Below are 21513 nucleotides of genomic sequence, written 5' to 3'. Positions count from 1 at the left end.
CGTAAGTGTGAATAATTGAGCCATTCGCAGCACACAACTCGAAATTTGTTTTTGAGCGATATTGTTTTAAATATTTACGGGGAAACACACTCAAGTCACTTCCTGTATCGACTAGTAACTGTAGTTTAGTTCGTTTATCCGTGACGAATAGGCGACCGGTAGTCGAGCAGTCGTCGGCCGCCATCACAGACTGCCTTTTGCGTTTCCCGTAAAATCGCAGGGCTTGACACACTTATTTGCTGAGTCCGCGAACTTGCTATGGTACCAACAGATTGAGAACTTTCTATAGTTTTAGTGAGACCTAGTGGATGATGATGATGAACGACCTCGACGTTTTGAGAAATTCCGATTTTTTGATTTTGACCGCGAATTACGGAAATTCCTGCAACCTGAGAGGTCGGTGACACCGCATCTAGGACCTGATCTGCGAGCTCGGCGACTTCATTCAGCGTCATTTTGGCCTGAGACGCGATGATGGGCTGCACACTGCTAGGCAGACGACTGGCCCAGAGGGTTCTGAGCAGATCATCCGGTACACCAGAACCGGCCAGGCTCTTTAACCGACGCAGGAACTGTGATGGCTTGCCGTCACCCAGCTCTTCATGGTGAAGCAATTGCTGTACCTGTCGCTCCCGAGACGCAGACAACCGCTTGATGAGTTCATTTTTCAGGGTTTCGTATTTATTCGTCGCGGCCGGGCCCTCAACAATATCTTCGACGATTTCCGCATACCGCGGTTCCAGCTGTAAGACTGCATGATGATACTTTGTTGCATTGGACGTTATATTAGCTAAAACAAACTGGCTCTCCAACGTCGCAAACCACAGTTTTGGCTTTGCCGCGTAGAACGGCGGTACTTTTACCGCGACGCGATTCAGCACCTGTTCACCCGATCCTTTGTTCTCGTTCTCCTCATTCGCCATTTTGTTCCAAAGGTGGTCACCACTAAAGCAAGCCAGATAGATACGTAGCAAAGCTTTTTAGAAGAATAGAAGGTGCGAGGCAAGCAGAGATTGATTTTAGCAGAATGGGAAAACTTATACTAGAACCAAACGAAACAACGTATTTATGCGAGAAAGTTGAGGGGCAAACTGACATGCGCTCCGCGTCAAAATAGTACCGAGACTGGATCCCGCGCCGGCTCAGCCGCCGCACGGAGTGAGCAGGGGCTGCGCGGGCGACGGCGGGCCGTGACCTACATAGCCGGCCGGCAAGCAAATGTCGCAGCTAAACTACTAAAATAAATGTTGCGTACAAAGTCGATTTGTCAGTTTGAACCTCGAATATTTATTTATTAAATACACATAAACAATTACAAGTAAATATAGTTGAAATGAATTTAGGTAAGTTTACAATGTTTTTCATATTTTATAATATTTATCTATTTATTAGTTTAAGTTGTAGAAATGACTAGGTTACACAAGATATTGTAAATAAATGTAAATAAAATCTTTTGTACAATAATAAATGTAAATATAAATTTTGGCAAACAACAATTTTGATAAAAAACAATTTAAATAACAAAGTGACTAGTGATAGTGAGATCACTACAAGTCCTTGGCCGTTTCTCAGTTCTCGAAAAAACTGATGGTACGCCTCCAACCCTACCAGTTTTGGTCCATGCCGGAACATATCCGATACCACCCATATTTGAGTGGCGTACCCCTATCCGCCAACCGGGGGACGCGCCTGATGGAAGGTCTGGCAACTCCACACGGGTAGCGGAAACATCTGACTTATGACACCAAAGGAGCTCTTAATTTGAAAATATTTCCACCGCGCAATTTTCTTCAATGCTGTTTGCTTAAAAATACTTAATTGAAAATCTGGTATAGATACAGTGAATTAAAAAGATCGCTTCTAAATAAGAGCCGCGAAAGGTATCAGTGACTATTGACGAAATATTCTGTTACTAGAACTGCACTTTCGTGAGATAGAGTGTAACCCAAAACATGTCCCATAATAAGGCCCACGCAAGATGGCTTCCATAGGGCGTTGAGGCAAATGGCACGGAACCAGCAGCCTAATAAACTCTAAAAGATTCCTACAAGAAATTTGGCCATTCAATATTTTATGCAAAACTAGTAGATCACGTACTAAGCGACGATCTTTGTGAGAAGACGTATAATAGTGATTTAGACGTTGAGTATACAGAAACACTAAAATATAATCGCTTTATTAATGTTACAAAAAGGTAATTTTTGTAAGTAAACGTTGTTAAATATTGAGACAGATAACTAAATATTATCATTATGTCATAATATTATATTATCATTTTTACTTTCATCTGTACAAAGTCTGTCAGCTCAATCTTTTAAAAATCTAATTTACGCTTAATAAGATGGTTAGTTGAATGAGAATCGTAATAGGTAGTATTATAGAGTTTCCCCCAAATGTCATAACTCCGACATTCTATAATAAATGACAAAAACAAAGCGGATTGAGAGAGTGCTTCATTTAATTTGTTAACAGACAGACGGAGAACTATTCTAAGATCATTACGACGTGTATGGAGGATCTATTTTATAACATGTTCCTCTCATAATTTAAAAATAACTTTTAATGTATTTCTTCATTAAAATTTTTGTTATAAAGAACAATACGGGGCTAGTTATTCAATTAATTATGTTGTTATTCACAATAATGTTTCCCAAAGTGGTCGAGCAGGATTCCATAAGATACTCGATGGGCGTCTACGTTGGCGTGAACATAGTAGTTCACTTTCGATTATTAAGAAATAAAATGTTGATTTGACTTCACTAATCAATGTAGGCAGAAACTAATTTTAATCTCAATTTTCAAAAATGTGCAAATTCCATATTCGGTACAACGAGTCGAGACTTGCGCCGGCGCAGTTCAAAAACGGTTGCATGCTAAACAGATATTTTCGATGAGTAACGAGAAAGGTCCCCTCGCTGGTACCCTTGAGTCTAAATACTCCATGGAGCGTCCGATGAAGCGATCTAAGAGCTCAGCGGCCTCACAATCCGGTGAAATTGTAATATATATCGGCCCGAGCCGAGGCTTCTTAGAGAGCCCTTTAGCTTTGCTACCTGAAAAGAGGTGTTAAACTAAGTGACCTCAGCTCCCTGCCCCCTCGCATCCGCGAAATCTGCAAATGTCATTTGGGCAGCAAAGCAAATGGGTTAAAAAAATCAGACGTTTAAAATATCGAAACACGACTATTACTTAGTGGTTGAAATTCAGCTGCAAAGAAAATTTCCATTGTTAGATCTAATCTTCACATTTTTGCCATGTTTTGAGAATATAGTAAAAAAAGTGGTTGCAGGGGCTCCACTGAAATCACCTAGATTTTGAAAGTGTTCTTTGAGAATAAAAAATCAAGGAACTGGGGAGATGAAGAAGGTCACTGAAGCCTCGGCTCAGGTCGTTGCATATTTTCTTCACCGGATTGGGAAAGTCATGTGAAGAATGCTAGAAGACTCTATCTTTGATAAGAACTACAATCAAATTAAACTTCCCTAACAATGCGTTCTGGTCTGACAAGAATCCACAATAAACACAGTCGGGCATTTTTTAAAAATTATTATTACTAATTTAATCAAAGCTCTACTATCGCTTATAAAAAATTATTTATACTGTAAAAGGAAAAGGAACTTATCTTTACTTCGTTGTACTTATATTTAGTAACTAGCTGTGCCTGCGACTTCGTCCACATGGAATTTCCATAAACAGATTTAATATAACTATTTTTATAGATATAGTGACATTTATATCTTTGCAGATACTAAAGATTTGCTTTAAAAATAAAACTATGAAAAGCCCTAAAATATTACGTAGATTTATTAAGACTTAGGAACTCGGTCAAGTTATGAACTGATGGGGGGCGGCCGCCAGAAGTATAGGTTTTAAAGACAATAAAGAATTGATAATAATTTATTAAAATTGAAAAATAATTTATTAATTTGAAACGTGGCACTGCATGGTGCTTACAATCTGTTTTATATTTGGCTCAAATTAATTTGTAGCAACACCTAAAACTGCTTCCAAACTTTCATTTGCAAGGCGATTTCTTTTTTTGTGCTTATTATTATTTATTATTGAAAAATCTTGTTCACATAGAAGAAGGTAGAACCAAATAAGCTGGTACATTTCACAGCGTTTATGGGCAACTCTTCGTACATATTTTTATCAATGCAGCGGTAAAAGTTCAGCAAGTCTCCTTCGTTGAATTTGTTGCGTAAATTTTGAATGTCGATAATTTCTAACTGCATTGACTCTGGCGCATTTGCAACTGAAATCGTGAAAGGATTGCTCAATATGTCCAACAGATGTTTCACTTTTTTAAACTCCGATAATCTGTCTTGAAAAGATTGAATCAAAATATCTAGCTTTTCTATATAACTGAAATTAATCGCAGTTTTGTTGAATTTTTCAGCCATTTTCTTATAATTCGGAAAATGATTTGCAGAATTCAATTGTGATCTAAAAAGTGTCAACTTGCCTTGAAAGGATACATGGGCGTAGAGTTGGGATATCAGTTTATTTTTGCCTTGAAGCCGTGTGTTCACATCCAAATGATTTGTAATGTCAACTAAAAAGCCAAATCACACAACTAATCAGGATATTTAAGTTCCGGGACATCCCTTTGCTTTTCCACCAGAAATATTCCAATTTCTTCTATTAAATTTAGAAATCGTTCCAGTGGCAATCCACGCCTTAGCCACCTTACTTCTGTATAATACAGTAAATCTCCGTATTCGCTTTCGATGTCATCAAGGAATTGTTTGAATTGTCTGTGTCGAAACTACCACTTTTATGACATTTTAAAATTCAATTTTTTAGAACAGAGAGCTTCTTGGTGTATAATGCAGTGAAACTGCATGAGATTTTCAGCGTTTATATTTTTTCTTGCAGATGCTTATTCAGCAAAGTAACAAGCCCAGAATTGACACCAATCATCGAAGGAGCACCTTCAGTCGCAACTCCCGATAATTCTGATAAGTCCAAATTAGTTTTTGAACACTCATTCAAAACTACATTGAGTATATCAACTCCTTTGGTTTGACCTTTCAATGAACACATTCCTAATAACTCTTCTAAGACTTCAAAATCTTGAGTAACACCTCGTATGAATATGAGAAGTTGAGCTGTGGTACTAATATCAGTGGATTCGTCGAGTGCTGATGAAAAAATTTAGAGATCTTAGTTTTTTCAATTAATTGTTCCGCAAACAACCAAAAATCCTGACAAAGAAATAATTCGTCTTTGGATAGTCATACGATTCAGTTGAATTTTCTAAAACTTTTTTGCTGCTTCTGGACACATTTTCTTAGCGGCAATTTCTATGCATCCTTTACAAAATCTAAAATCAATTAAAAAAGAGAAATATCACGAATTTATTAACCTACTAGCGTGAACATCTACATTCAGCGTCCCATTGATAATGTATACATTTGAATGTATATTAAAATCAGGTTTTGTTTTTGAAATCAATATAAATAGAAGAATAAGCGATAATTAAAAAATTGGAGCGAAAATAAATATCTGGTGTTTCTTTTAGACTGTATAAGTTTCGAAGAAGTTTTTAAAATAGTTTTGGCTAAAAGCAATTAAAAAAGAAAAATATGACGAATTTATTAACCGACTAGCGTGAACATCTACATTCAGGGTTCCATTGATAATATATACATTTGAATATATATATTAAAATCAGGTTTTGTTTTTGAAATCAATTTAAATAGAAGAATGAGCGATTATTAAAAAATTGGAGCGAAAATCAATATCTGGTGTTTCTTTTAGACTGTATAAGTTTTGAAGAAATTTTTAAAATAGTTTTGGCTAAAATCAATTAAAAAAGAAAAATATGAATTTATTAACCGACTAGAATGAACATCTACATTCAGGGTCCCATTGATAATGCAGATTTTAAAATTTTTTGGAAATCAGGTTTTGTCATATTTATTATTTTTTAATGTATTTTAAACCAACAACATTTTAAAAACGTCTTTAAATCTTATAAAGTATAAACGAAACACCTGATATAGATTTTGGCTCTAATTTTTTAAAAAATATCTCATTTTTCTGTTTAAATTAACTTCAGAAACAAAACCTGATTTTGAAATAAATTCAAATCTATGCAGTATCAATGGGACACCGAATGTAGATTTTCAAGCAAGTGAGTTAATAAATTCGTTATATTTATTCTTTCTTAATATAATTTAAGCCAAAACTATTTTAAAATCATCTCTTATTCTTATAAAGTATAAACGAAACACCTGATATGGATTTTCGCTAGAATTTTTTTTAATAATGGCTCATTTTTCTGTTTAACTAGATTTATTTATTTTTATTTTATTTATTTATCATTTATTTCAGACGTTTGTCCATATTGGTTTTACAATAAAATATATGTAATTAATTAATTTAAATATTTGCCCGTACTCGTGCCGGCTACGTGAACATGAACACGCAGCCAGTGTCGCAGAATAGGGCAGTCAGGCTTATCACTAATTTGTCGTAGAATGTCGTTGGTGCTTCCACGTACTCTGTGCAGAAGTGATGCGGTCCGTTTGCGCAATACGGTGTGAAACCCGTCGGTGCGCGTTAGCGCAAACATCTCGGACGCGCTGCAGTGACGTGGAAGCCCCAACAACATCCTAAGACCATTATTATATTGTATACGGAGGGCACTGAAAGTCCGCTGCGTGTAGCTGACCCACAGATTGCACGTGTACAATGTCTGGCAGTACGCCTTAAACAGGGTGATCTTCACCTCTGTGCTACATCGTGCAAATCTGCGGGCCAACATATTACAGCGAACTGCCATCGCCCTCCGCTCTCTTTCAATATCTTTGTCATCTTTCAAGTCCTCAGTAACCACATGGCCGAGGTACTTGAAAGACGACACTCTTTTTAACGGTTCGCCATTAAGTTTAATGGGCGGTACCTGAGTGACCTTGTGATTTTTTGTTTGGAACACAAGGAGTTCTGTCTTATTTACATTGTACGAAAGGCCATGGGACCTCGCGTACCCCTCACATATAGCCATCAGCCTTCTCAAAGCAGCCACCGACGGACTCAGCAACACCATGTCGTCCGCATAACTGATGCTGTTTATACAACAACCATCAATATAGCAGCCGACACCGGCACTGCCGAGCCCAACGATTAGCTGATTTATGTACAGATTAAAAAGCAAGGGCGAGGTCAGACCGCCCTGCCTCACCCCGCATTCCAACCTGTACGTGCGGGAAAACTGGTCCAGCCATTTGACCTGGTTAGTTTGGTGGCCATACCAAAATTTTAAAATGTTAATATATTCACCTGGCACACCAGAATCGACTAACTTAGGCCATAAAATGTCGTACCTAACCAGATCAAATGCTTTGGAGCAGTCCAGGAATGCAGCATAGACAGCTGTTTTCCGATCCGTGTAATACTTGACAGTATGTTTGAGGGTCAAAATAGCACACTCTGTAGATAAATGTGGCCTGAAGCCAAACTGAGCGTCGTGCAGGACTAAGTAGCGCTTAAGTTGTCCCTCAATCAAACCGTCAAGTATCTTCGCTGCAGTAGTAGCCAATGTGATCGGCCGATAGTTGTTCTTATCCCCTAAGTCGCCCGTCTTATTCTTAATAATGGGAACCACGACCGAACGCATTAGATCGGCCGGCAGATACGAATGTCTAATACATATGGTATACAACAAACTCAACAGTCTCGGGAGGTGGGGCCCGGCATACAAAAAATGCTCGATGCTGAGGCCATCATGCCCCGGTGACTTGCCTCGCGTCATTCCTTTTACTAATAATTCCACCTCTTTAGCGCTAATACGTTTCGGCACACCGGACACGACGACTTCAACATCTTCAACCTGTGTTTTTAAAGGCGATTGCACTTGGAAATTTAAGCTGAACAGATTAGCTATTTCCTTGGGATCGTGTATGCCCTCGATGCTCGCCGGTACGCCTAGCTTCGGGCTCATGTTTTTTGTATGCTTCCAAAATCCTCGAAAATCTTTATTTTTATGACTACATGCTAAAATATTCATTTTTATTAACTCTTTATTTTTTTGACAATACTTCAATTTTTCTTTAAATACTTTTTTAGAGACATACATATCATTGTATATGCGGCCCTGCTGAGGTCGTCCGTACCATACCCAGTTTAAGAACTTTTGCCTGGCATCCCGGTGAGCATCACGAACATACTGGTTCCACCCAGCTATGGGCCTGCCCCCGCTTCTGCTATTCCCACCTTGACTAGCACGGAAGCTAACATTAGCGGCCTTTTGCAACGTCACTATTATTTTGTTATACAAGTCATCAATAGCCTTTGTATGTTCTGTGCTACTATTTGTACAAATAAAATCACAACAGTGGTGAAGAGCGTGAGGAAAGTCAATTAATTTCAACTTTTCATTACAGTAATTGGCGTATTTTTCAATCTGCTTAGCATCACGCTCCCCCCATACAATTTTGTTTTTAGAAGCTCGCGGCGGCTCCGCTGTCTTTTGAAAAGTGGACACATCACAGTGGATTTCCAATGGGAAGTGGTCCGACCAGTAAACGTCATAAAGTATCTTAACTTGAGTTACGGAACCACTCGCGGCCTCGGTGACCAAACAGTGATCGAGCCAACGTCGGCTACCATTTATATCGCTAACAAAGGTGTATGAGTTAGATGTTGAGCCTAATGTGTTTAAATCGATGCACTCCCAGTTTTGCTCAGAGCAAAAACTTATTAATTCCTGATAAAAAGGCTCCCCCGGATGTGCATTAAAGTCTCCCAAAACATACACACATTCAATATTGTTAGTTTCCACAACGGCAACTATCTCACTTAAACATTCTACATACTCCACAAGATTTTCTGATGAGTCCGTCGGCATGTAGACTGAAAACACTAGCATGGTACGACCCATAACACTCACTTTAATTGCAACGATTCGATCACTCTCACACGCAATAATCGAGACGCGCTCGAATCTCGAATTATTCCATAAAAGGGCCACACCGCCGTATGGACGTCCCCGTAAAAGTCCAGCTGAAGTGTCTACCGCAGATTTACCTGCGTATCCAAAAGCCTTGTTCACGGTACTTAGTTCCTGAATTTCATTCGGTAGAAGCCATGTCTCCTGCAGAGCAATGATGTCAGCTTTTTGGCAGAGGGATCGAACGCACTCCATTGATCGTTTCAGTGATCGGCAATTAAAACTAATTAGTGTCGTATCGTTCATAATTTTTATGTTTCAGTAACGCCTCCCTTTGAACACGTATCTTTGTTGTTTTGCCTGCGTAGGCGAAAGTCAACAAAGCGGCGGAATGATATACCGTCAGGCCACAAGTTACAGTTCAAAAACATACTTAACTTATGTTTAGGAACAAAAATCTTATACGAGTTGTACTCTTTCTGTTGTCTGGCCTTAATTTTTTGTAAAGTAACATCTATATTTGTTTTATCCTTTATGTAAGTAATAATATCATTTTCGCACGTATCTGTGTGCACATTATTTATAAACAGAGGAACCTTTAGATCCGCAGCGCGGAACTTTAGCTCTGTATCCATGCATGTACCTTTTTCACCTATAAAACGGTTTCTATATCTCTTTCGTTGCACAACTTCCCATCCTTCATTTTTTTCCTTATCCTTCCAACTATCGCCTTTTTTACGTAATATATCAGCCATACTTAACTGATTAGTATTCAGCTCACACGCTAATTCCCTGTTTTCCATAACATTTGTATCTATCTTCTTTGTAGCCGATACTCTTACGGCCGATGAGGCTCGCACTGCGGTTTCGCCGTTCGTAACTAAGGTCGCGGCCTCCACGCACTGTGCTGATGAATTTGGAAAAAGGATAGGTAGTGCATTGGTCTGCGCGTGCGGGAGGGACGCTAAACGCTTATTATGAATAGGTAACGACTTACCTGCACTACTATTCAACAGCGACGATTCCAATGTTCCTTTGTTTGGGGTCATCGACTCTTGTGGTACATGAATTATGCCTATAGGGTCGCTATCACAATTAAAACTGTCTACTTCTTTAGTAGTACCCCGCATTTTGTTCACGTAATTATTGCGCTCAAAATCGTTATCGATACTTACGTTGTTTTACGTTCGTAAACTCATCTTGTAGTTTTAAAAAGGTATTCTTATCTACACAGTTGTCTTTAATGTTCTCGATCTCGTTCCGTAATAATAATAAATCCTTTAACAGGCGAGTAACGTCAATATGATCAAACGTTACAGGCGGCAGTTTTTGTAAATCTCGAGCTACAAATTTCGGCAATTCTTCCGGGTCTACTTCTTTTATTGTGCTTATAATATCTTCCAACTCACGTTGACTTTTTCCCTCTCGTTTACGATTAACTTTTGTCTTCTTTATTTTTAGTGAGCTAAACAGCAAACTTTTGGCTTCAGAAATATCCTCTGGCTTAAATGCTGTAGTACAAAGGCGAATCATCCCTTCCTCGTCCATTACATCACATTTATTTTGAATGAAAGATTTAAGAAACAAAACTCTATTATGTCTTGCTCATTACACACCACACTCGCGTTGATGATCTTCAAGATTTAACCAACTCCGCGCTTAGTAAAGGCCAGCGGCACTAAAAAAGGGATAATAAGGCCGTTGTTAAGTATGCAACGAGGCTTTGCCAACAAGATCACACGGGCGTTCAAAACCATGTCCACCACAGCCGCTCTAGCACTCGCAGAACTCACCCCACTCGACCTCAAAGTTCGGGCGGTGCAGGCACTGGAACTCACAAAACATACCGGCGTCTCTCATCTTTTACCTCGTGATACAATTCTAGAACGCCCTACATCACCACACAAATTATTGCACCCCGCTACCAGAGTATCCATTTTTGTTCTTTTCCCCTCTAGAGATCGTATTAAACTCCAACCTATATCCCCATGCTTTGAATATATACACTGATGGGAGCAAGCTTGAGGACTCCTCAGTGGGAGCGGCATTCGTTGTTTTCGTGGAAGGCCGCCAGACTGCCTCCAAAAATACAGACTTCACTCGGTTTTTGTAAGCCTGCTCGTGGGCCAGTTCAACATACCCGAACAATTACACAATTATTCACACGGACTCACAATCGGCCATCGCCGCACTGCAGAATAGAAGCAACGCCCACCCCATCGTCACACAAATTCACGCTCTGATACACGCACGCGCGTCAGCTACATTACACTTCGGTTATACAGAATAAGATTTAAAGATGTTTTTAAAATAGATTTGGCTTAAAATATTTGGAAAAATAATAAATTTGACGGATTAATTTTCCGACTAGCGCGAAAATAAACTTTTAGTATACCATTAAAACCGCATAGATTTGAATATTTTTAAAATCAGGTTTCGTTTCTGAAATCAATTTGAACAGAAAGATAATTTATTTTATTCGTATTATACGTGATTCTAATATCTTCATAAAGTTTGTTTTTACTAATCTAACAGCATCTCCTCTTGCGCTCCAGCGGGTTTCGATTAAACGTTTTAGTTAGCTTAAGCCTGTGGTATTGGTTAATATATCCCACCGATCAATAGAAGTAGAAAAGAATGCGTGCAAACGATCCAACGTGCCAAGGAAAGTCACTGAATTTACTTCTGCATTAGCAGCATGTATCCCGGCCAAATTTAAACTGTAATTGGAACATGCGATAAACTGAGCTTTTGAATTTATATCTGATATTCTTTTTTGAACGCCAGAGTGTTGTCCTCTCATCACAGCCGCGTTGTCATATCCTTGACCTCTACAATCCATTATGTTCAGTCCATCTGACTTTTGTTTGTCTAAGATCATTTTTGTTATATTAGCGGCGTTTTTGTCCTTAGTGTCTAAAAAATCAATAAAGGACTCCTCAACAGTTACACGATTGTTCTCCATTACTACATATCTTAATACTTGTGAAGTTTGATCTACAGGAGTGCTGTCAAATATTACAGAAAAATATTTTATCTCTTTCACACGCTTTATAATGCGGCTTCTTACATATCCTCTCAATAAATCAATTAATTCGTTTTGAGTTTCTGGCGACCAGTAAGTTGTTCGATTTTCGCCAATATTAATTCGAAGCATATGTTCCCTAAGTACAGGGTCATACTTGGACAACAATAAAATAAACTCTAGGAAATTTCCTTTATTCTGAGAAATGTCATTTTGATATAATTCCCGGTGTCCACGCAGCGCCAGATTTTGTTTTGCTAGAAAACGTATAACATCTAGAATTCGAGTGAGAATTTCCCTCCACTTATTCTTCTCTTTTTTGATTCTCTCTTGCGTTATTGTATTTATCGATTTTCCTGTACGATGGCGCAGTTCCAGTTGCTTCCACATAATTAGCGATTGTTGATGACCATTACTTGACTCATATTTGCAACACGAGGAGAAAGCCTTTTCTAATCATTGAATACTTCTTTCTAATTCCTTCTTCCATCTGCGACTGTTGTGGGAAAAGGCGGCAACAGAAACAATACAAAGGCTTTTTAGAAGGCGAGTAGCACATCCGCATTCTTGAAACAGCTTCACCATTTGTCATTTTTTTAAAAAACCAACCTTTAGTAAGTTTTCTTTTCTCTCCATTTTTTAAAGTAATTTCTTCAAAACTACGATCCATATATTGTATCATTGAAGAACCCATCTCAATTAAATACATTCTAATGCTATCTGTAAATATTGTTGGCCACATGCCGATGATCAGAAATTTTTACTCCACCATTACCACAACTAGTTTTAACTTTTTTAATTTTAATTTGTTCAATATCAATCTTTCATATCTCATGGATATTTTTTTCTATTTTGTTTACTTCATTTTTATTCTCAGATTCCTCAATATCATCTAGATTTAAATCGACAGGAGATAGAAATTTTAAAATATCCCCTTCTTGTTTTTTGCCAGCATCTTCTTTTGCATTTTTTTAGACCGTTTTTCAGCTCCACTTCATGACGGCGTTTCAATTTGGAGGTTTCATTTTAGTATCTTATAGATACTAAAAGTTTAAATCAACGTTATTCAACAAATTTGAATTATTACTGTTACAGGTGGAAGCTTAGAATCTCATAATATGTCCAAAAGTTTACAGATAATTCACTTACAAAATTCCCTTAATAAAGTTTGACGTTTGAAAGTAATGTATGTAATTGTATACAGAGAGAAAATCAAATTTTGGGGCAAAATAAATTGAAAATGAACGTCAATTTTGTTATTTATTTATTTTTCTTTATTGCAGATAAACAGTAACAAAAGGCAGTAAGAAAGTACAAACTTAGAAATATAAAATTAGTTACAACTTTTACCTTATAACTATGTGGTGGTGAAATGAAATAAACGGATGCAATTGAGAAAATCCTAATTTATTGTTCACACAACCACTGTACAAAGGTAGGCGCGTCGGAGCGAGAGTTTATTACGGCGGGCTTGCATGTGCGTTGATGTGCGGCCGGACCAAGAGGGAGTGAGACGCGCGCGTATGTATGTATTTGTACACGCTGTGTGTTCTGAGGATAACCCAAGTAAATGAAGGTTACGCAGGCAGGGTCGGCAAAGTGTACAAAAGACAGTGTGGAAGATATCCTGCATGAAACGCAACTTGGTTCCGAAAAAATGAAAAAATTCATTAAATCCAAAAAAGATCATAATGGAACAACAAATCGTGGAACACCATCTACTTCATCAGAGGCTCCTTGTCAAATAAGTAAACAAGAAAGAGCAAAGCCAGAAGTTCAGCCACCTTTACCTTTAGATAGATCCACCTCCACCAGATAAGCTACCAAATATGAACTTAACTTTGAAGAAGGAAATTGAGGACATAGAATATCAAAGCCCTAGTGAAGAATCCTCAGAGAGCATGAATCATCATTCGAATGATAACAAACCAAGTGATGATGAAGAAATAGAAAAGTCAAGACCAATATGTAGGAATTTCATTAGAGGGAAATGCATGCGACTTAGAACCTGCAAGTTTAGCCATAAGTGTGATTCGTCGTCCGTAACTCGAATAAGCAACATCTGTTTTACTCACCTCCGCAAATTTTTAATTTTTAATCAGTAAAAAGTGTTCGTCACGCAATTAAATTGTGAAACTTTTGTGAGCAGTGGAAAGAGCTACCATACAGTGAAAACGGTTTTTGAAAATTCTTCCTACTTTTGAAGATATAAACAAATAAAGTTCAAAATAGTTTTAATAACGGGCGAAAACCCTGACCTACGACAACTCGCAGTTCGCTCGATAGCGTTGAGTCATCGGTCACCGCTCGCGCTAGCGTCGTGCGTCGTGCATCGTTTAGACGACTTGAACAAGCGGTGCTGCGTTCACAGCTACTTGAACATATAATCTTTTATAGTATTTTTTTTTTTGTATCGCCCTATTCATAATCGGCTATACACACCATGGCTAGCTCTAATGATTGCGCCGGGTGCCTTAGTACTCTAAAAGATATACCTACGTTGCAATGTACCCGCTGCAGTGCGAAGTACCATTTTTACTGCATGAATTTAACGCAATCGGATTACGATGCAATGAGCAATGAGGCCTTATCTCACTGGATTTGTGTGCTGTGTCGGAGTAAAGATCGGAAAGGTGGAGATAATACTAACACACCAGTTCGGGCCACCATCTACTCACCACAGCCTGACTTCGTGACCCAGCGCAGCAAGGCACGTCACGCTAGCTGCTCGTGCCTCTCAGCCGACGATATTCGCGACCTAATGAGGGAGGAGTTGCATAACTTCTTTCAGAACAAAATAAACCCTCAACTATCTGATGTTCGAATCGCTTTAACATCTATCGAATCATCTGTCTCTTACTTCAACGAGGAGCTAGAAAAAGTTAAGAACGAGACCGCTGCACAGGCCGCTAAAATTGAGAGTATAAGAGTAGAAAATGAATCTCTGCGAGCTGCCAACCTAGTATTAGCGTCACGGATGGAGCATTTCGATCAACAGTCACGCTCCTCCAACGTCGAGATTCAGTGTGTCCCGGAGAGCAAGCAAGAAAACCTAATTAAAACGGTACAGCAACTCGGTAAGGTAATCAAATGTCCACTGAATGAAGCCGAGATTCATGTCTGCTCTAGATTAGCGAAGATAAATCGTTCAAGTCCTAGACCTCGCTCTATCTTGGTGAAATTTAGCAGCCCACGGCTGCGCGACGAGTTTTTAGCCGCTACGAGCAAATTTAATAAAAACAATAAAGATGACAAATTAAACACCAGTCATTTGGGCATAGGCGGAAGTAAGAAGAGTCCCGTCTATGTAGTAGAACACCTCACACCTGAAAATAAGGCCTTACATGCTGCTGCTCGTAGTAAGGCTAAAGAATTAAAATATAAATTCGTATGGATTCGAGATGGAAGAGTTTTTATGCGAAAAAATGAAGAGTCAAATTATGTTTATGTGAAAAATTTAGAGACACTTAATCGTTTGTCATAACTACGCTAAAATTGCATTTTGTTACTTAAGTATTGTGTGCAGTTATTTCGATATAATAGTTTTTACAGAAACATGGTTGAATAGTGGCGTTCATGACAATGAGCTGTTTGATGACAGATATACAGTCTTTAGGCGCGATCGTGAAAGTAGTGGATTTCACAAGAAAAAAGACGGTGGGGGCGTATTAATAGCAGTTGCTAAACACCTCAAATCGTATCGCTTACATTCGAGCGAATCGGATTGCGAAGATTTATGGGTTAAGATTGAAATGCTTGATAAAACGGGAAAAAACAAGATCTTATATATTTGTAGCGTTTACTTACCTCCGCCTGTCCAACAGAATATACTTAATCATTTTATCATGAACACAAATAGCATTTTATCAAACCATAGTGGCGATACAATTATTCTGGGCGACTTCAACTTGAGTAGTTTGAGCTGGAAACGAACGAACACCGTTGCATTAGCAGCGGAAACCTCTAACAGTAACCTGAACAACATGGTCATTGACTTTATGTCACAAAATAATCTATCCCAATACAACTGTTATAACAATAATAAAAATAAAATACTCGATCTTCTATTGAGTAACGTATCTATCCCCCAATTACAAGTATCTGCTAATCCATTATCAATAATAGACCCTCTACACCCACCCCTAGAATTCTTTTTTACGTCCGAGTACACTAAACTCCTTCCAGAAAAATGCGAAGAGAAATTTCTCTTCTACAAAGCAGATTTTCAAAAAATAATAAGTGACCTTAACGGTACTTCCTGGTCAGACGAACTCTCGACGTGCATAACGGTGGACGATATGGTCGCTAAGTTCTATAAAATACTTAAGCTAGCAATTAGTAAACATGTCCCTAAAGTTAGACCCCGCAACAACAATTGCAAGTATCCCTTTTGGTTCTCATCTTCATTAATTAAAGTGCTCAAAGAAAAAAATAAATTCAGATTAAAATACCGAAAATATAGCAACCCTCGAGACTTACTTACGTTTGACCTATTGCGTGAAAGAAGCACTAAACTGTTAAAATCTAATTATAAAACATATCTTGATAGGCTCGAGTTATCAGTGTCATCGAATCCTAAATTAATATGGTCCTTCCTTAAACGCAAAAGAGGAGCCAATACTACTTTTCCTGCAGAAATGTCCCACGATGGTATTATTGCAAGTACCGGATTAGATATATGTAACCTTTTTGCGTCACAGTTTTCCTCTTCCTACAATAAGGCGCCTAATATTGCCACGGTCCCTAGCCCATCTCATATAGACTCTGCCCCGAACTCTTTGACTATAACATCGGTTACTAAGGATCAAGTCTATAGAGTGTTAAAAAGACTTGATGCTACCAAAGGAGCTGGTTCTGATGGTTTACCTTCAATTTTTGTCGTGCGATGTGCTAGCGCATTAGCAGAACCATTATCCATGATTTTCAATAGCTCTTTACGCTCTGGCTCGTATCCGACTGCATGGAAGACCGCTTTAATAATACCATTGCATAAGAGTGGCGATGCTAGCTTCGTTAAAAATTATAGACCCATATCTTTACAGCCAATATTTGCTAAAGTTTTTGAAAAATTACTGTATCCTACTCTTTCATGGCATATAAAACAACAAATAGTATCTGAACAGCATGGATTCATAAAAACTCGTTCTACGGCAACAAATTTGACTTCCTTTGTCGAGGACCTTGTTGAGGGAGTTGACAAAGGCCATTCTTACGACGCAATATACACTGATTTCAGCAAGGCCTTCGACGGAGTGAGTCACATTATGTTGCTGAATAAACTTGCATCGCTAGGAATCGCCGGGGTTTTTCTTAAATGGTGGAATTCCTACTTAATGAATAGAAAATCCATAGTTGTAATAGGTGGACATAGTTCGGAGCCATTCACTGCCATTTCTGGGGTCCCACAAGGCTCCCATTTCGGCCCTCTTTTATTCAATATTTTCATTAATGATATTGGTAATTGTTTTAAAAATACGAAATTCTATATGTTTGCTGATGACTTGAAATTTTTTAGAAGGGTTGACACAGATGAGGATAGATCATTGCTTCAACAGGATTTAAATAGCCTTGTGTCATGGTGTGATTTTAACGGTATGAGTTTAAATGTATCAAAATGTTGTAAAGTCCGATATACCAGAAAAAAAATTGAGCCACTTACTACAACTTACTATATTAACAGCGAGCCACTATACGAAACAACTCACGTCCGGGACTTAGGTGTCATTCTCGATACTAAACTATGTTTTAACTTACACATAGAGCACGTTGTTAAAAAAGGATTTAAAGCCTTGGGATTCGTCTTGCGAAACTGTAGGGATTTTATAAAACCAACCACTAAAATTGTGATCTACACTGCTCTTGTTCGTAGTGGCCTAGAATATTGTAGCGTTGTGTGGAACCCACATTACGATATATATATAAAACGCATAGAAAACATACAAAAGAGATTTCTGTGGCACCTATCATATAGCTGCAACTTAGCAAAATCCCTACCCTCTTATGATGATCGTTTGAAACACTTTCACTTAACATCTTTATTTAATCGAAGAAAGCAATTAGATAACATGTTTCTGTATAAGCTAGTCAATGGTAAAACTGATGCCCCTCATCTATTGTCTCAGATTAATTTTACTATCCCCAGGAGAATGCCAAGATCATTAAAGTATAAGCCATTTTCTGCAAAACCTGCTCGCACTAATTTGGGGCATTACTCTCCTCTTAACAGAATGCTCAGAAATTATAACAATATTCATAATCTATGCCTCGAAACTTCTTTATGTAATAATAAACAAAAAAAATCTGATAAAGTTATTGATATATTTTCTAATAGTCTGCACACATTTAAATTCAATATTTGTATTTCATTTGATATAAATTTTAATCAATTTTAATTCTATTTAATTAATCCATTTTATTTTTATTTCATTAATCAATTATTATCTGTGACTAAATTTCAATTATGTTCCCATTTTATCCACAATTGATGTTGTTTTTACTTTTTTAATTTGTATATTAAGCAATGTAATTTATTTTAAATTAATATTGTTATTTGTTTTTTTTTTTCCAAAATTTTGTTGCTTTATAAAATGCATGTTGTTTGTACCTATAAGTGAAGCAACACTTACCAATTATTTTTATGTTAGAATAATATTGTATATGTATAGTGATTGCTTTGTTGGTGCAACTAAATAAATAAAAAAAAAAAAAAATATCACAACTATTTGGTGTTTATACATTCTGTAGAAATTTTCAAAATTCTGTTTGCACACTTCCTAATTGCAAATATGTTCATGCTTCAGTTTTTGAGGAACAACATTTTTATAGAACTGCAGAACTACCTCCTCATGCTCTAGCCCATCATAAAAAAGTTAATATTTTACCACCACCACCTCCTCCTCCAGAAGACGTGCCTGCACCTATGCAATCAATATTTAATACGCCTCCTCCACCTCTTCCTTTTAGTATTGAAAGGCCACCGCCAGTTATAAGTTGTATTCCTGCAAGCAAAATGGTGGTTCGGACACTTCCTTAAAAAAGAGATAATATAACTCCTGGCCCATCTTCCGTAAAACGTACATGGGGAGTTGAAAACTTTCCCAGCACTTCTCGAGACATTGAGCCTGACACTGATCGGTTTCCGAAAAGGTGTAGAAACTGTGAATACGTGGAATTAAGAAAAGAGTTTATGAAAGAGAAGTGTGAAAAGTTGAAGAAGGCAAAGTTAGAGGCGCATAAAAATTTAGAGCTTTTGAATAAGAAGCGAGAAAGACTGTATGGAACGTTAATGACGTTATTCAAACCGACGTACCAATCAAAACTTGCAGCTAGTGGATCAATTGCAGCATCGAGTTCTGGAGAAAGACAAAAGTGGTTGCAGGATCAGATGAGCAACGTTATCAATTCTAACATGATGACGGGTATACATGAAGATACAAGAAGGAGTAATATGAACGGCGGTACCTCGAACCTCTCTAGTTTAGTAGCGAAATTGCTTAGTGTATACTGGCAACATATTCTTACGACAGATCCTTCTCGGAAAACCTAGAACAGGTATAAGCTTCGATCATTAAATCCAAAGAACTTGCATGTTTTAAGATGACACTGGGTTTGTGATTATTATTTATATTTACGTGTACTACAATTGACTTCTTAACACGTTCTCTGCCGGTAGTATAAATGACAAAAATTACAAAAAAATCTTTTTGACGGAAATAAAAGTGTTAGGGCAAAATATGAATTTTGATATGAGAAATGTTTTGATCAGCAACTGGGTTCCGTAGATATTTTAAAAAAACCTCATGAGGTCACATGTGACCAACGCGGCGGTGTGATACCTAAAAGTGAATATTCGGTACGAAGGCGCCGGATAGGTCACGCCCCCGGTCACCCACATACCTCAGTCAGTCTCAAAAAGTTGGAGTAATTAAATGAGAGTTTACTGTTAATGCTATAATGTTATGGTTATTTCATAAAGGAGCCATCGCAACTACGATTAAAAGAGCGGTAAACAGCAATGGAGCACAATCTTTATCACCTTTACTCAACGTCGTTAAAAAAAATTGTTGGAATAGTTACAGTTATAGGGTCAGATACTTGACAGTGTTCCCTTTGATAATTTGTTGTGTGAGCTGGATAATGCAAATTAGAACAATATTAACATTGAACGTTTTCGACAAACGATATTACGTACAATAATATCACTTGAGACACATCTAAACAAATATAACAGATGGTTTTGTTCTGTAACCATTCAAATAATTTTGTTTTACAATTTTTATTAATGTTTGTATTACACAATTTTACATTGGAAATATTTTTTATATGTAAAGATCTCATAATATTATCAAGAGGTGTGAAATATAAATAAGTTTTAGGGTTTAAATGTATTAAGTGATATTTATAATGGATTTTTATAAGTACTCTTTATGAGGCTAGAAGTAATAACAGATGTAAGAATACGACTTTATGTATAAACGTGTAAAAGCTACTTGATCAAGTGTTAATAGGACCTTTAAAGATTAATTGACAGTATATGGCAATAAACTATAAAAATTTAACGACTGGGATCGTCGTATTCTTATTATTTTGGTTGTCTGATGAGTCAATGGTTTATTGAAATGTACTGAAATATTAAAAATAGTTATTAACGCAATCAATGTATTTAACCCTTAACTGCTCGCATGGGGTCAACGCATTTTCGCGTATCGAAAAAATGCACTGGCAACGGTTGGAACCTCCCCGTGTGCCCGCTAGCCTCCTAATATGCGCTAAAGAACATACTTTAGTACCGTTTACGCCGCTGCAGGTGAAGACCACGCCGCTGCTCTCTTGAGCCGTGACCCCGTGCGAGTACTTACGTAACTGTTTTGAGAAAGGTAAGCTTTTTATATTCTATTGTTTTTATTTAGATATTGATATAACTTTGAATGAAATATTATAGTAAATGATAATTTCTACCGTTTTACTGGTTTAGATTTTTTTTTGTATTTTTCGTACAAATATGTTATTTACATAGGTCTTTTTTTATTCCTCAGTTATCAAACATGGATGCAAGAGATGAACGTATTGCACATTGGCTACTGGATGTACCTGATGACCAAAATTCCAACCAGTTCCCTCTTTGGATTTCAAAAAAACAATGAGCATGGTATCCTATATACCAAAGCCAAATAAATCTGTGATATTACTGTCTTCAATGCAGACATTGACCCAGTGTCTGGTGATAAGAATAAGCCTGCTATAATTACTTATTAATAATAGCACAAAGGGTAGAGTAGATACTAATGACCAATTGTGTGGGACATATAATGTTGGAAGGAGAACCAAACGTTGGCCATTAGCATTATTTTTTCATTTTTTGAATATTACATGCATAAATGCATTGGTTGTTCACAAAGCGAACACAAAAAAATGTACGTACTCACGTGAGGCGTCTATTCTTGCGACAACTTGCAACGGAACTTGTTGAAAGTCATCAAAAACATCGAACCAACGTCAACGCAATTCCGTAAATAGTAAAAAGGTGGCTATTGGAAGTACATGGTTGGGAAACCCCACCTGCTCCACCTACCACTAAACGTAAGCGGTGCTA

At 37.5% G+C, this 21513-nt stretch overlaps 1 protein-coding gene and 1 pseudogene across 1 annotated transcript; both read left to right on the top strand.

Moving 5' to 3' along the window:
- The first annotated feature begins 13491 nt into the window (after nucleotides 1-13491).
- Nucleotides 13492-19546, top strand: LOC137927612 (uncharacterized; annotated as a pseudogene).
- On the top strand, nucleotides 14342-15421 carry LOC137927640 (uncharacterized). Its single transcript, XM_068771392.1, has one exon. The coding sequence runs from the start codon at nucleotides 14365-14367 to the stop codon at nucleotides 15403-15405; it is 1041 nt and encodes a 346-aa protein (XP_068627493.1). The 5' UTR covers nucleotides 14342-14364; the 3' UTR covers nucleotides 15406-15421.
- Nucleotides 19547-21513: the final 1967 nt, after the last annotated feature.

The sequence above is a fragment of the Battus philenor genome, unplaced genomic scaffold (assembly GCF_028537555.1).
Source record: "Battus philenor isolate CCGP_79_NKW_IND1 unplaced genomic scaffold, ilBatPhil1.0.hap1 SCAF_35, whole genome shotgun sequence".
In the NCBI taxonomy this organism is placed as follows: Eukaryota; Metazoa; Arthropoda; class Insecta; order Lepidoptera; family Papilionidae; genus Battus; species Battus philenor.
This window is presented reverse-complemented; position numbering and strand designations above follow the sequence as displayed.

Bases quoted from the DNA above. Each gene is read 5' to 3' on its own strand.
- LOC137927640 (XM_068771392.1), top strand. From the start codon at position 14,365: ATGGCTAGCTCTAATGATTGCGCCGGGTGCCTTAGTACTCTAAAAGAT.